The sequence below is a fragment of the Cinclus cinclus genome, chromosome 1 (genome assembly GCF_963662255.1).
Source record: "Cinclus cinclus chromosome 1, bCinCin1.1, whole genome shotgun sequence".
Classification (NCBI taxonomy): Eukaryota; Metazoa; Chordata; class Aves; order Passeriformes; family Cinclidae; genus Cinclus; species Cinclus cinclus.
Window position 1 is genome coordinate 85,658,712 of NC_085046.1, and position 17,201 is coordinate 85,675,912.

At 42.0% G+C, this 17,201-nt stretch overlaps 1 protein-coding gene across 2 annotated transcripts in view; it reads left to right on the forward strand.

Moving 5' to 3' along the window:
• The first annotated feature begins 6,275 nt into the window (after positions 1–6,275).
• FHOD3 (formin homology 2 domain containing 3) overlaps positions 6,276–17,201 on the forward strand; it is a 366,909-nt gene continuing 355,983 nt past the window's right edge. For both annotated transcript variants that reach the window (XM_062512765.1, XM_062512850.1), the window contains exon 1: positions 6,276–6,605. In XM_062512765.1, coding sequence (XP_062368749.1) covers positions 6,441–6,605 — 165 coding nt within the window. In that variant the 5' untranslated portion in view covers positions 6,276–6,440. The remainder of the gene's footprint in view (positions 6,606–17,201) is intronic.

The following is a 17,201-nucleotide window of genomic DNA, read 5'->3' on the forward strand; positions in this document are numbered from 1 at the left end:
TCATAGCCAATTGCTCTTGCAATGTGTTGGCAGGATTAAATCAGAGCTGGCTTCAAGTTTTCTTTTCAGTCATTTCACTAACTTTCTAAGCAGCAGTAAACTCTGTGGCTTCCCCTCAGCTTCCTAGCAGGTTTTCTTTCCAGTTCTTCTGTGGCCCAACTCAGCACCCTCTCCATCTGAGCATGATTTACAGGCTCCGAGGTCTCTCCTGGAACCCTCACTCTCCACCTTGCCATACCCTTTAAGCGGTGCAACTTCCTTCCCTTCATCCTAATTAGTGAATTTCTGGAAAGTAGCAACATTAATGTCACCTGGAAGAATCTACGCAGCATCTGATTTTTTAAAGGATAATGAAAAATGGTCAGAAAATCTATGAAAGACATAACCAGGTGACAAAATGAGTGCTTTGATTTGAAAATTGTGTTTTTGTCTGATTTTGATGGTCAGCTCTGGAGAATAAGTCGCCATTTCAAAAATCATATGTGGTTACAACTCTGCAACATTACGAATGGTAAAAGACACCACAAGCAGAAGTAGATCTTAAGTGATGCTTGCTTTTTCTCATTGTTTTGAACTTATGTCCTTATATACCTTAGGCATGTTTGTGACCTCACTGATATCCATGGGGCTTGAGAGCTTGAACAGTTACTGTTATCTGGAATTTGATAAAGCATGGATGCTCCTTGGCTGAGGTTTGATGTATAGTTATTAAGAGTAAACAGTACTGAGCATTTTCTTTGGAATCCAAAAAAGGTTTCTGCAGATGGATATACAGGCTTGCACAGGTGCAGAATAAAGTACTTTCAGAATAAATTTCACTTTACAACTTCATATGATGTACATGTTTTCATTCTGAGAAAGAATAATGGCTGAGTGGCAGAGAAGATTGGTTTCTGCAAGCTTACCACCTTACTTGTCAGGGCACTTAAGGTGATTGAATTCAGAGGCTTGGACTCAGGTAAGGGTATGACATGACCAAGCCCCATAAATGCTGCCATGGTACAATTCCAGTGCATAGTTAAAATCACTCCTAGTAACTTTTTCAGAGTCTCACTGCATTTGTTTCCTCCTCCTTTGTGCAGCCTAGTCACTCTCAGCTGCACCTCCAAAGTGTAATATTTCTAGAAGTTTTGAAATCTGTTTTGTAGGTAGCCCAGAACTGAAGAGCTGACAGTAGTGGTTACTTTTGACTTCATCTTCATTTTGTCTGATAACACTCCAACCATCAAAGGGGGTCAAAATGACCTTCTCTCTGCAGAGCAGTGCCACCAAAATAAGCTAATAAATAGTTGCAAAGCAATTGTCTTATTTTAGTGCTGAGCACTGGAGCAAATCTCTTGAGGAAATTAGTTTTGTCATCAAAACAGGGTTTAAGTAGCGTGCAATGGACATGGCAGGAGGCCTTGAGCATCAAAGAGTGAAGGTGAAGTAAAATACTTCCATGCATGAATTAAGCCCCCTGGTCATTGTGCTGAAAAAGGCAGGAGTACTTTAGGAGACCACAAGTGTCCTTGCGTAACCAAAGACTGTATTAAATGGCACTGAGAAGTGTGCACATCATAGAAACCTCACTTTTCAGCCCTTTCAGCAGTGTTTGCATCTTTTAAGACCTGTCTGCCTTTGGTGAAGACCTTGCACAGAAGGTGATCGTTAGGATCACCACCAGAATACCTAACAGATTATTTCCTGGGGTGGTATGATCCAGGATCCAGGGCTTGATTTTTACTGATCTGTGCATTATCTTTGAATACTGACTGACTTTGGAATTGTGAACCTTGAGCTTAATCACAAGACCGCAGTATTTGCCAGTGTTAATAGCATACAGTATTACTTCATGTAAAGTATTAGCCAGCCACCACAGAAAAATAATTTTCAGTACAACTCAACAGAACTGGAATGTGTGATTCTGCAATTCAGGCTTGATGAAGACCACTGATAGACTTTGGGTCTATTACAAGTCATTAGCTACCAAAGAAAAAGTCTTCGTTACCATGGAATTTTCTGTGGACATTTCTATGACCCAGTCATATAACACCCAGTTCAGATTCCATTGCAATCATTTTAAAAAAACCCAAACAATCGTATTAGTATTTTATCCTTGATCTGTCAGCTTCCCAGTTTCCCCATCTGCAGGGTGGCAATCAGCAGGCACCATTTAATGGCAGCTGAGCGCTTTGAGATCCTTGGATGATGAAGGCCAAAATCCACACTGTTTTTTTTGGTCTTGTGACAGACTGGATTTCACTTACACACCATTATTTTGAGTAGTGTGTTAGGTTATTTGCCTGTCCATGCTAACAATGACAATAAATCACTCTCTACACTGAGAGAACGAAGCGTTATTTACAGATTATAGTTTGGATAAGGCAGAAATACTGTTCCCATCACTACAGCAGAGGATCTGTCAGCACTTCCATTGCCATACTTTAATTCCAGTGGTTTGCAAGACCATTTTGATTGCCATTACCAAATAGACTGGTATTTTTTCAGCTTTATTAATGTTAAGTGAATAAATCATGGAAGTTGAAATTGCTTTTGTTCTCCCATAACTAAAATTGGCTTGAAGTTCAAGCAATGAAATTTGGAAAGCAATGCAATTTGTCCAAAAGAAAGAGATAAACTCAAAGGACTGGCCAGTTTACACACTTAGAATTCAATCTCGCCACCATACATCTAGATCTGTATTGACATGATGATATACCAGAAAAAATAATACTCCTGTGGAGCTCTTCCAATTGCTCTGATACCTAGTATCATTTTTTAAAACTGGTTAAATATACATTTACATTGTGTCTGGGTGGTCTTTGGGTAAAAAAAATATGCTTTCAATGACTTTCCCTCAAATATATATTTTTTATTTTTAATAAAAAAAGAGGAAATTAAACACAAAAAACCTATGTTATTTTAACATTGAGGTTTCAGCAATAATGAAATTCAAATTTAAGCTTGACACACCATCTTAACTCATTCAACAATGTATTTCTAAGAGATGCCAATAATGGGATGAGTTAAGATGAATAAATCAGCCCTAAAGGAAAACTCCTAAGTTATTTTTCATTCCTGTGAAACACATGCACGTGAAGGGCTTTCCCCTTAAGATTTTGTGTGGAAAAAAGCCCAACAACAACAAAAACAAAAAAAAATTGGGAGCTTGAAACGGAACTTTACTTGATATTGTTCAAGCTTTCTTTTCATGGAAAGGGTGTGTGAGGTGCCCCTTGGGGACCCCAAGGTCAGCAAATAACACAGCCCGTCTCAGTTGCCTCCTCCAGGAATGGGACTGACTAGCCTATGATACCCTGAAGGCACACAGAACACAGCCTGAATTTTGCTGATGATTCCTTGGAGCTCCTGAGCGCTGATTTTGTTCAGCATGACTGAAGTAAGTGCTCTCTCTTTCTCTGAGAGGGCCTTACCTTCCATGATGGGGAATGGGTTGAGGCAAACACTTATGCTGTTCTTGTTGTGTCTGTGTCTTTCCAGATGCAATGTCCACGGTACCTCATGATATGTACTTGTAACAGGCAGTATCTGACTGGTTTTTTGAATTTGACTGTGCGTTAAGGTCTTTTAAAAGCATCTCACGTTCATTTGAAAGGCTGTAGTGGAGCAGTGAGAAGGAAAGTCAGGCTGCTTGCCTTGGTTTATTTGCTGCATTGAATAAATAAAACCTGGAGAGAGAAGAGGAGAGAGGAGAGAAAGGAGAAAGGAGAGAGGACACTTTCTTGCAGTCTGCAAAAGCAGGCAGTGCATGAGGAAAGGACTTTTCAAAGGTACCGCTTTGCAGCAGAAGCATAAACTGTTGTCTGGAAGAGGAGAGAGCAAACTATGTACAGCCATTGCTCAGGCTGATGAAAAGAGACTGCAGATTCAGGAGGCCTCTGAAGAATATGTAGAAAGGTGGGAAAACATTCAAATGTAGAATTTAGGTATGTATCTCTGCCTTTACACTCACACTTACTGACCTTGTAATGTTACTCTGTTTTATCCAGCTGATTTGTTTTCTCTTTCTACCTGTATAAATTAAATAAAACTTCAAGTAAAACCCAGATTTTGAAATTCATAGGTTTATAGTGGTTTGGGGGTGTTCACAATTAATAAATAATTGTAAAAAAGCTCTGGCTAACTCAAGCTGTTTTCATGTTTGCAATATTTGCTCTATTTTCCTTCCTTCCTGGTCATAAAATGTATCTCCACTGGCCACCTAGTATTTGGAAATCCAGTTGAAGACCATGACATGCAAGGTCTAATTGTTCCTTATGGGATTTAGAGTCTGTGGCTTGACGTTGAGCCTCAGAGTGATCTGATCTCTGTTAGCTCCAAGGGTTGCAGCTATCCTTTGTTTTCATTTTCCAGTATTGGACAAAAGAGAAGCTGATGTGGTCATATAGATTCTATTCAAAATCTTGGCTTCCATGATTGATTTAAAACTGCCCTCCAAGAATTAATGCCTCTGCAATTTACAAAAAAATCAGGCTTAATCCAATGAATAGCAAGGATGGCAACCTTATGCCACCTCATACTAACAATTGATTAGCAGCAAATGTAGAAATTTGCTTTACAAAAGTGGAAGTTGAATGGCAATTTAGCAAATTATTATTTAGAAAACCAAAATACCCTGTTTAACTTTCACTTCACATGGTGACAAAAATATATAACATAAATAAGCAGACAGTACTCTTTTCCCCTGGAAACTTACTTCCTGTTACTAAAGGAGATGTGAAAACAGATTTCTTTGCAAAATAGAAATTGAAAATTAATTAGATGTAAAAAATCGCAACCACATATAATTTCTCTTTTCTGAAAATATGTATAACTGCTGGCAAAGTTGAACCATGACAAGTTAGTCCCAAGAATAACAGAAACAGAAGGACAGACCATGTGTGGACAGAAATCCCCTTTTTTCTCAGTTCTGACAAATACTCCCAAGAGAGTAATAATTTTGGGAGGGAGCTGTTTCTTCATGCAAACGCTATGATCTAGAGGTCATACTTTCTTGCCTAAGACACATTTCTGTGGTGAATCCCCCAGGTCTTGCAGTACTACAGGTCTTGCCCCACAGCCCTGTCTGTGAAGGATGAAAGGTTGTAAACCTTGGCTTTAAAGCACGGTGCATCCCCTTGGGCAGACACTCAGCCCGTGCAAATGCAGCCACTCCCACAGGTGAGATCCTTCACTCTCTGCGTTTCACCAGTGACTTATTTCAAGGTTCTTTTCCTGCTCCCCAAGAGTGAAGACCAGGGTGTGCATCCCGAGTGCCCAGTGATGAGGCTGAAGACAGCGCAACAGAGAGCAGCGCTCTGCCCTGTGCTCACCCAGGGGCTTGGCACTTTGCTCCATTTTCCAAGAAAGAAGGAAAGAAAAGAAAGAAGGAAAGAAGGAAAGAAAGAAGGAAGGAAAGAAGGAAAGAAGGAAAGAAGGAAAGAAGGAAAGAAGGAAAGAAGGAAAGAAGGAAAGAAAGAAAGAAAGAAAAGCTTGAGGCAAGAGAGAGCCAAGATGCAAAGACAGGCAGTCTCCTGTCCAGGATGGGAAATCTGCCCAGGCCCTATGCTCTGGGAAGCCAAACGAACCTCGGGTATGCACAATCCTAATGGCAGAACGAGATTTGTAATTTGTACAAGTACAGAAAAACGATCTTGTGCCGAATACCCATGTTTCAAGTCAGTTTCTGAAACTTTTTTTTAAATTATTTTTTTTAATTTTTATTTTTAAAGCGGACATTTTTTAAAAGCTTCTATTTGGAACGGGGTAAATATTACACCGAAGATTTAGGACATCTGGGATGTTTGTGACAGCAAGACCCAGCTCAGTGCACGCGCGCGTTTGCCGGGAGCCAAGGGTGATGCAGCGGGCGCGGCTGCCGGGCCCGCTCGCCCCTCTCGCTCGCCGCGCGTCTCTCCGCGCCCCTCTCCCTCGGTGCCCCGATCCCCGGCCGGCGGAGGCGGGGATATCCCGGCCGCTCTCTCTTCCCCCCCGGGCTCGGGGAGGTCTCCTCGGGTCGGGGGAGGCGGGGCGGCGGCGCGCGGCCGCGCGGGGGCGCTGCGGGCCCTGCGCGCGGCGTGGGGGCTGCCAGTGCCGGCCGCGGCATTCCCGCTGCCCGCTCGGCGCGCAGCGGCCGGGAATGGGGGAGCTGCTGCCGCTGCCGCTCTGCCCGCGCCCCGCGGCTCCGGCGCCGCCTCCTCTTTGCTCGGCCTGAAGCGCGCTCGCACTCGTGGATCCCGGCGGGGAAGGGGCCATGGGCCGCCTCCTCGAGGCGCGGCGGCTGTGAGGCGGCCGGCGCTCGCTCGGGGAGCCGGGGGGAGAGGCTGCCGGCCAGGCTGCACCGCGGAGGGGAGTGCCGCTCGCAGCCGGCGGCGAGCGCGCAGGCAGCACCTCGGTGCCGGTGACTTGGGGGTGCCGCTCCCCGCTCGCGCCTGGCCGCGGCGGTGGATGGATGCGCCATGGCCACGCTGGTGTGCCGGGTGCAGCTGCTGGATGACACCGACCCCTTCAACAGCACCAACTTCCCTGAGCCCACCCGGCCGCCGCTGTACACCTTCCGGGAGGACATCCCGCTCGCCACCCAGCTGGCCGGGGTGCACCGCCTCCTCCGCGCCCCGCAGAAGGTACCGGAGGGAGGGCAGGGAGCTGTGGGTGGGGGGCACCGGGCGAAGGGCAGCGGCCTCTCCGCAAGAGCCCGGCGGCGGGGGACAGAGGCCGGCGGGAGGCCCCCGGCCCCAGCGGGGCGGCAGCCCGGGCTGCCCCGCCGGCGCTGTCGGCATCTCCCTAAGTCCTGGGGAGAGGCCCCGGGGGACGGCGGAGGGGTTCCCTCTGTTGCTCTCCTGCGTTCCCAAACGCCCTCCAGGGCAGCTGCCGCCTCTGCTTTAGCTGTAGCTGCCTCACGCTTTCCTCAGGAGAAGGAAAACCTCTTCAAACCAAAGCCCAAGTTGGGTATCGGGTACTCGGTGCCTGTCCTTCGCTAGCGTTGTCTGGATATCTGGGGATACTGCGGGATAAGGTGGCGTGTCGGGCCAGCCGGGCTGCGCCGAGCACGGTCGCGCCGGCAGGACCCGGGCTTTGCCGTGGTGAGGTTTAATGAGCCAGGCAGTTCCAGCCGGGGCTTTGGTAAAAATAGCAGCGTCTGCTGCCCTTGAAACAATCGGTGCTACTAGTCCCTCTTGCGAAGAACTGCGGCATGGCCCTTGTCAAGTCTTACCTAGCTCTTCTTGCATGCTTCTTCTAATCCATGTGCTGGCATCTGTAGCTCTGCCCTTGAAATCAGGCACCCGAGCGTTATCCTTGATTTTTTAGTTTTCAAAGCAGTGCCATTGATTGACATAATCATAATGTCCTTTCATTATTATCTTGTATCTGCACATTAGTTCTGCAGAGTGCACTGAAGAAGAAAGGAAAAAATGCCCAGTTTTTTTTGTTGTTGTTTTTTTCTTTCCCCCAACAAAGTGAAAGTTGTAAAACTTTTATTTGCTCTGTGATGAAGTGGGAGGAAAATACTCTCTTAACATCACTTGTTGTATTATGCTCATGGGAGCCTGTGGAAAGATGACAAAGGGCTGTGTGTCCCCTTAGATTTAAGGATATCCAAAACCCTGTAAAAGTATTTCAGAGAAAAGCTCATGGAGCAGACAGAAGTTTTGCATTTGTAGAACAGTTTCCTCACATAATAGTTGCCAAGGATACAGCATCCAGTGAACAGAGCTCCGCCTAAAGCACAAAAACTTTGGAAGCTCTTGGTGCGCTGGGTCAATTCTGTTTTCATGTGCTCAGTCGTCCCCAATTCAGAGAGTGGTGCCATTGTTTTCATGGGAGGCTTTTTTTTTTTTTTGAGTTAGAGCTAATTAAAAGAAAGGCAGGATGGATTCTGACACCTAATGAAGTAAATAAAGAGATAGTTTAATATCTGGATTTAGAGCTAGTTCAGCCTCATTTTCAGGGGTAGTTCACTGTGTTACGTTTTGCTTTGGTTTGAATACTTTCCTGGGAATTTTTTATAGCTCTTTATACTAACATCACCACCATCACCACCACCATGACCTTGGTTTAGTGTCTTAGGAGCCAGCCAAAGTCCATGGCCACTTGTATATTCTTCACTTCTGCCCAGTCTTTCTGTGTGCATCATTTCTCAAGTTTAATTAATGTTTGGAAAGTGAATTTGCAGACTTTGGGTGAGAGATGGCCTATGTCCCCAGAGGTGCTATAAGCCTGTGAAAGTATTGAAAGATAGCTGCTCTGCTAGCTGCAAGTCCTGGCCCAGTGATTTGTTAATCAGAGGTTCTGGCTCCTCCAAATAGTTCATTTCTGTTGTGAGGGTGTAGGCAGGCTTGTTGGAATCTGCTTACAAGGTTACATTTACCTTTGTGTTTGCAGAGCCGCTGCCTGTTTCTAGAGTGCCTTAATTATGTCTCTTGGCTATCTCTTGGCTTCTGCAAGGTAAAAAGAAAAAAAAAGGTGTTGGTTGATTAGACTTGTTTACCTTTGTTCATTATAATGAAAGCATAGTTCCTTGTTTGCACTCGCAGTTAGGGTAGCATTTCTGTGTTTGGCATTACATCTTTGTGCCTGTAATTCTGTAAAATAAACTGATTTGTGTTGCTTTCTTCTGTTTTCTTTTTGGGAGGTGGGCATATTCTTTCTGCAGCTTTTCTTCAAGACCATATTCACCGGTCAACAGAAGATCACCACATTTTTTGACTAGGAAGAATTTTGTTCCATTTCACCCAGAGATCAGGGCAAAATCTGATCCCAGAGGAATGCAGCTGTCAAAGCAGAGCACAGGTTGAAATTCAGGTGTCAGTTCACATCTACACATCTGAGGTGTGATTGATTAATTACTTTGGAAATTAGTGAGCTAATGGGTTGATTGTCTGTTTAGTATCATCACGATGAGTAGAGCAAAATATCTTGAAACAGACCTAGGAATTTCTAGCTGAAATGGTGTCCCTGCCCACGACAGGAGAATTGGAACTTTAAACCCAAGCCTTTCTATGATGATGATGAAATGCATAGGAACACCAGTGTCTAAATAATTTCTTAAGTTTTATAAACTGGTGGCCTTTTTGCCAGCAGGTTGGAATGATCAGTGCAAGGCTTTTTTCCAGAAAGTTTTAAGTTGCCATTTCTTGACTTAGGTGAGCATTCACTTACTTTCTGAACAGAGCTGCCAAGTTGTTGGCTCCACAGCACTGGATGATTTGTGCATCTTGTAGATGACGTACTGATGTGGGATGTACTTGGTAGGATGAAGTCAGTAGCAGGAATCCAGCTAACTCCAGTGGGGTCAGATTTCGCCATTGCTGTCTTGAAATTAGTAATGACGACAGTGTACTGATGGTGGTGTTTTTGTAGTTAGTAAAACAACTTGTATATTGCAAGTCATTGTAAGTTAAACATTATAAACAATTATTAAGAAAACCATTTAAAAAGTAAACGAAAAGTGCTTTGACATTCGGACCTATCATAGTATGTCATTAGTAGCTTTTTTGTAACCAACAGATGTTCTAGCTTGACTATAAACGGCAGGATTTCTTCACTCTAGTTCTTTGCAAGTACAAGTCAATTTCACCTGTTGGTTTTACTGATTCGTTTCTTTAAACTTACAGTTTTACTTGAGTTTGGATGCAAATCTAGATCTACACACTGCCCTATGAGCAACAATGTTTTTAGATACTTGTGCAGGTTCAATGGGAAGTTAAGAAATTGAGTTCTGATAATAATGCCTGGGATGGTCTTTACTACCCTGAATAATGTGGAGCACCTAAGTTGGTTGTTAGGGAAAACTGGTAAGAAGAGTCTCTACAATCTTTCTTTCACTTGGAATTGGGTGGCTAATTATATCCTCCTCCTACTTCTCTCTGTGCCCATACTTTTCTCTACATCCATATCTCTGGACACAGCAGCTTGCTGTTCTTTGGTTGTGCTCAGTTCTATCTGGCAGTGAGTCTCACGGGGCAGGGCACTGCCATCAGGAATGCTTGTTTCAGCTATCCCCTGTTGTTATGAATGATTTGGTCCTAGATGATAACACACCATCCTAGTTGACGATGCAATGAAGTACCACAAATTCTGTTGTAGTATTTTTAGCCACATCTACAAATTCTTGCTGAGTAACTACGCCACGTTGCAAAGTTTTTGTGCTTTGCCTATATTGATTTGGCTGCCTAAAGTGCCATTTTGAATTGGCTTTTATTGTTTATGAGGATTTTAGGTCACTCTTACTGTCTGTTGTACGAAGTAGAACTGGATCTAGTTTGGACTCTAACTTTGAATGTCCCTTTTGCTCATTTCTGTGAACCTTGGGAAAATTCAGAACTGGGTCTAAATCTGTGGCTCAGGACCTGTGCCAATAATGCTCTTTGAATCTAATTCAGTACATTGGGTTTATTGGTTTTGAATTGCTTTGAGTTACTTGATACTTATAACTTGCTGACATAGGGTCGCTCAGGAGAGTAGCTATATATACATGGCCGATGTCAAGTGGTGTGCTTTTTTTAGAAATCTTCTTCGTTATAACTTTTTCACATAATTACAGATTACAGCATGCTGAAGATGTTGCCATAGTCTGCTTTCACATGCCACAGTAGTGTTCAGTGCTGGGGCAGCTCTGAAAGAAATACATCTTTACAATAAAACTGCTGCGTAATTTATCAAGATAATGTAATTGAAATACTTTCTGTAACAATGGAAAACAAACAAAAAAACCTTTCCATGCATATGGTGTACTGGTGGTGATGGTGTAAAGGAGAGTTATAGTACCATAAGGATAATTGTTTTGACCTCCTGTTCCCTGTGAGAAAACTGGAGACAACTTCTGTGTTTAAATTCCTTCCAAGAATTTGTAATTAGGAACAGTGTCATTCAGAAAACAGTGGTATAAGCAAATAAATCCAGTGAGCACTGGAGGGATTTGGGAGTTTCATTCATAAAGAAGCCATCCACATTTCCATCTTCAGCTGTGAGATTTAGCCCTACATTAAAGCCACAGCTCACTCTGAGGCATAGTGTGATGTAAACTGATAGCAGGAGTAGTTGCACTGGTTGTGTCCTGGCATGGAGCTCAGCTCTAGCATTGAGTTCTGTGCCAGGCTATATCCTGGCATCAGTCTCAGGTTTTCTGAGAGCAGTAAACCTACCAAGAGGGCTCCTCTTCCTTGGGTTTCCTTGGCATTAAGTAATAATGCGTTGGTCCGTAGAGGCTAGGTAGAAAAAGAAGAAAGTATGATTTGGATTCTGATCCTGATGGAGGTACTGGCAGCAGCTGTTCTCTGAAGAGAGCAGTTTTGGGTTAGTCATCATCTCGTTAATGGGAGCTGAAGAATAGAAGATGGAAATTGCAATAATGTCATTTTCCCAGAGAAAATTAACCCACACTTAAGGGAAACTGGCTGATATCTTCTATGAGTGTTGCTGCTGAGGACTGGGAAATATTTTAGTGAGGGGGCTGTCAAGACACATAGGTCTTTCATATTCTCCCTGTGGCAGGTGGATATCAGCCTTTTTTTTTCATCCTTTGAGAGAAGAGGGGATTTAACACAAAGGTTGTTTCCTAAAAGGTTTCCAAAGTGTTCTGACTCTAGTCAAGTATTTCTGGAGCTGACAAATTCCTGTGCTTCAAGAGATTGACCCCGTAGCAGTTGCATGTGCTTGAATTTTACAGGGAATTATTTATGAGGGCAGAGCCGGGTAGGATACTGCTCTGTCTCTTGACTCGACAGCACAAGCTGTGTCGGAGTCCTTTGTGAAGCACACTTTTCTGGGGGAGTATAAACACCCGCCCTAAAGCACAACTGTCAGAAGCTTCTCAGTCTCCTCCAGCTTACTGTTCTCTGAGGTGTGGGCCTTCAAAGGAGAAGAAATACCCCTAGAACAGATACAAAGTAATTGTCAAATGCCTGGCTTTACCTCTGGCAGTTTGAGGTAAGATGACTTTGAAGTTCTTGCAAGGTTCTTCTGACAAGTAATGATTTGGACAAGTTGTAGTTCAGTTCAGTTGTTTGATCTAGGCTTAAAAGCTGTGTTGTAAAAGCCAGGGCACAGATCTATTCCAGAGATTCAGTTCCTGACTTTGACACCTCTCTTGCAAGTCACTGGATTTGGTTGATTATAGCTCAAGAGCCTTTGTGGAGCTCCGTGTCAAGAATGATAGGAGTGAGTGTACTGGTAGTTCTCAGGATTCCACTAAATTTTTAAATCACAGATTGGACAGATGCAGCCTCTGGAAACTCATATCCCCCTGTGTTTCCTGGAGGTTCTTAGTCAAAGAAAGGAGATTAATAGGAAGAAGTCTGACCTTGCTGTTATCCTACCGCAAATCTCATACTTGCAGTTCCAAATTTTCATGTTTTCTCTCAGAACCAGTTCGTAGATATTTCATTTCATGCACATTCTTCTTGTGTGAAGATTACTAGTGAATTAACTGAGCAAGAAACTAAGAAAACTGCAGTTGATATCTGGGTTGGTAAAGGAATAGTCAGAGATGTGGGACTTGGCATGTTGCCATCTCTTCTTCTTCCTGTGTTGTTCTAAATAAGAACAAAAGTTCTCTCAATGTTTTACAAGAGTTTTCACTTCCCAGTGCATCCACAGCCATCCTACCTTGCCAGTAATTAGGGTCTAAATGAGAATTCCTTTCCTTTCTGTCTGATCTCACTCGCTGGGTTGTGACGATGGGCATTACAACCTTTGTGCAAATGTATGCATTTCAGCTGGGCTGTAACTCACCCATCCATCACATTATCACTGATGACAACCCTACTTGGTTTTACAGTCCATTTCTCTGGCTGGAATTCAGCCAGGACAGGTTCGTACCCCTGCTCTTTGAAAAGGTGTTTTGTATTTTTGAGTAACCCAAAGTGGTCTGGGCTGGGGCTATACAGCTCCTTTGGTAAATGCTGCTTCAGTAGGCTGTACCCATGTGCTGAGATAGCACTTCATTACCAGCTTAGAGGAAAGAGGGCCAGCTACTTACACCTCTGTCATCACTTTCCACACAACCTGGATTGCGTTATATTAATATTAACTTTATATTGTATTACAGTTATTAATAAGACAGCAAGGAATGTTGTTACATATTTTTAGCAGTGGAACAAGTTGGGACAATAGTAGCAATGAGCTCTCTAGTAGGCTGAGCTACCTAGAAACATCTGCAACTATCTGGCATATGAAACTACTGAAGACTTGGAAGTTCACTGTCCACATCATCAGCTTAATACATATATACCACAAAAATGCATTGCAGTTTCCAGTTCCAAATAGTTAAAAAGAAGTAATTCTGTAATTCCCAGCATTTCAAGGATTCTTTAAAACAAAAAAAAAAAAAACAAAAAAACCAAAACCCAACAACCAGACAAAAAAAAAAAGCTTAGACCTTTTCCTTTACTTTCAGTAATACTACTTGACCTTAGTAGTCATACTTCTCAACTGACCCTCTGTCTATTTTGTGAGGAGGATATTTATTTATCAGTCATACTTCTTAACTGACCCTCTATCTATTTTGTGAGGAGGATATTTATTTTATTTCACAAAATCCTGGAAAACTGCCAGTTTTGGTCCTGCATGCCTAGTTGCCATCATTAAATATGGGTAATGCATTATTATTAATCTTTTGGTCATATTGGTCAACATTTTACATGGTAGTGATTGTTAGGCTGAACAGAAAGGATGGGCTGACTGGAAAAGCAGCTCCATCTTCTTTTAGTTATAGTTCTAGAGGGGTTTTTATGACAAAGTATATATACTTGGAAAAATGAAACAGTGTTGTCTTATGTTTACTAAATTAAACTTGTATTTATTAACAGTTAAACTCTTAATTTCCTGATGATACGAAGGAGCTGCATAAATAAACAAGTTGTAATACAAAGTAAAGGCAGGTATGTGTGATTGCATCCAGTAGTGGAGGGTTGTGTATGACTTGAAGCTTCACGTTCATCAGCCACAAAAGTAGTAAGCTGTATCTTGTGCAGTTGTATTGCTTTAACTCTAGTGATACAGATAAGGCAATACACTTTTCCTCTTGTACACAGCATGCATGATTATATTGGAATAAAATGCACTTACGGATAGCTTGTAGTTCCCTATTTAGGAAAGAAAGTAAGCTTACTTTCATCTTGGTTTCTATGTTGTCTTCTCTTCTAGAAGCTACAGATTATGCCAGTTTAAAAAATAATTTTGTAACTGAAGTAACTTTGATATTGGTTAAAAAATAAAAATGAGGGACATTTCAGAGCTGGTCCTTGAAGCTACTTACTTCAGATTTACTAATGAGCCCTTCAACCTTTGCAAGTGAAATTGAGAATATAAATATTTTCTTTAGAATTGTAAATACACTATTGTAGGCACAAGTAGCAGCATCAGAGGTAAAGTAGCTGCTCCAGCTGCTGGTGAGATGCCTGTGGATTTTTTTTATGGCTTTGTTATTAACAAGGAGAAGATGAAGTCCCTGGACTCTGGTGGGGTTTCTCTGCATGTTCAGTGTCAACCATTTGGCATGATTTGGGGGCTGGCAAAGGCGGCACTTGTAGCTCTCATAGCTGTGCCAGCCAGGTTGCTTATCTGAGTGTCACATGCCAGGTAAAGCTAGTTGAAAAAGCACATTGTGTCTGCTTTCTTACTTCATTACTGCAAAGCTTGCAAGGAAGGAATGTAATAATGGAGTGTGAAATCAGGAAACCAACAGGAATCTTATCTGTGCTAGTGAAATGCCAAATGGGGACTTGTACCCATTTTTTCTCAGTGTGGAATAAAAGTTCTGAATTTTCTTCAAGTGCCAGTGATGAACCCATTCTAGCTATGGGGTAGACATTAATAGACTTCTAGTACTTGGAAAGGCTTGGCATTTTACGGGTTGTGAAGAAATTGAAAAAAGCCACATATCTGTGCTCTGTTTATTACCATACTGCAGCAGCTGGCCCTGGAGCATGACCTTTGACTCCATACACAAAGGGTTGTTATTTTCCCCTTCAGCTCTAGCATTGTGAGGGACTTGGCTTGTAAAAATCTCGATTCCCCTGCCCTCTTTTTAGGAGGTCTTGGTGCCTCTGTTATGGAGGACCCTTCCAGGTTCACCAGGCAGAGAATTAAGGATACCTGTTCCAGATTCCTGAAATGGTAAGATTTTTCTGTGCTGCCCTGCCTCACAGGCAGGAAAGACCTCGTTGTCTGACTGTTGTCTATTAAAAGTAAGTGAATTGGGAGGATTTTCTTTGTGTTTTGGTTTACTTATCTTTGTTAAAGCTGGTCATCTTCAAACGGGCTGGAGACTGGGAAGCTTTATAGTGGTGAGTGCCAAGGAGATGCAGATTCACATACATCTCATTATGTAACTGTGCTGGTCCTAAGGCTTTCTGAATTTCAGGAGTCCCCCTGATGAGGCACATTTCATCACACTCTTTCCTTTAGGCACCTTTATAGGAAATTGTAATGTGATTTGAAAATAGGTGTTTTTTTAAAGAAAACAAAACCTCTGTTACTGAGGGAGAAAGGGTGCTGCTAAATTACACTGTTTGTGCTTTTGAGTCTCTACATGTGTTATTTTAGTGTTTTCATCATTCTTTTTCAAGTACTCTACCATGCTACTAGTTGATTTGAGCTTCAGTTACAAAGGATAGCAACCTGTAACCCCAGTGACTGAGTAAGGCAGGCTTCATTCACAACTGGAAAAGCAGTGTGTTTTATTTCAGACAGACATGACTGATTTATCCTGTATGAGCATTCTAAATGATTAATGTATTGCAATGATCATTGCTGGTCACAGCTGAAGGGCTCTCATCTTACTGTGAATTTTTCTTTTCTGGTTTGATTATAATACATGAGGTGTTTTTGTCTGTGATTACACAAGGCAGAAAGAAATACAACTCTTCTGGGTTTAGTATCCACAGTTATGTTTGCCTGTGACCTGAGCATTTCTGTAGTGTCTTACCTACAGCCTTCACTTTATACTGTAGTATTGCTCATTATTTTACTTGGTTGTGTCCCCTTTATTTTTGCACAGAAATGACCGTGAATAACTCCAAGTAATGTGCTTAGAATTTGTTATACTTCCCTTGTAGATAGTAATGTGTTCTTGTTTACATGCTGATTTCAATTGTTGCTTTTTTAGCCTAATTAACAAGTCAGTTTGTCTGCAGTATTGTTTCAACTACTGTGTGGTGGACTTATTAGATGTTCTTCTGTTTTATGTGTGCATTACTGAAGTTATGCTTCTTCTAGACAGAGCTTTTTTTGGGGAAAAAAAATGAGTCATTTTTCTGACAAAGCTGAGAGTTTTGGGGGAAAGTGGGGGAAAAAAATCCTTATCTTTTAGAAGTTAAAGACATATAGTTTCTGAGACTTAAGATGTGTGTCTTAGTTCACAGGCTGCTGAATTATGCTTTTAGGTTTTCTGTCTTCCTAATTTTTTTTTCTTAGTTTTGAAATGTGGATGAAAAAGCCACCAGTTATCAATATGAATTTATGTTAAGCCTAGGGTGTGCCCATATTTTTGAATTTCTGAACTTATTATTCAGAGACTCTGAATCTGATTTTTTTGGTGCCTTCATTTCATCTTGCTGAAGAGAAGTGATCAGCACTCAAAAATGTGCCCTTTGGAGATATGACCACCTGTAGTAAGTTTGAAATCTGGGAGGGTGTTATAATGGAGTGAATTATCTCAAGATACAGAATTCGTTTTTGGATAATTAGATGTGCCCATAATTTATTTATGTGTTTGGCTTGAAAGTCCTCAGAATATGTATGTCCGAATATGTATGCCTTTTAGTCTTTCTCTTATCAAGAAGTTTGAAGGAACTGTTTCCTAATGGTCATTTGTAAAAAGATGAAGAGGATACTGTTTAGGCTACTTTTCAGAGGCTGTATCAAAAAAGATTAATGGTCCCGGGAAACTGGTAATGGAACACAGCTGTAAGCTTCCTCACATCACTGATTAGTATTCAGCCATAGTTGTAGTGTGTGAAAGTCTTGAGTGTTTGATCAATCATTTAACTGTATCCTAGAGAATAAGTGATTGCATTGTGGTGTCACCTGTTCTTGTTTTGATAGTCTCAAAGCATTAAGTCCTATAGGTCCTAACTCTGATCCTGTTACATAGCAAGTTTCTTTTCTAAAAAATTTAAGAAATACCTGTATAGTTGGATGGGAAAAGCCCAGAAATGTGACTCCTGAAGATTAAAAACCCAGCAAGAGCATAACATTTTTAATCAAGAGTTAACTCT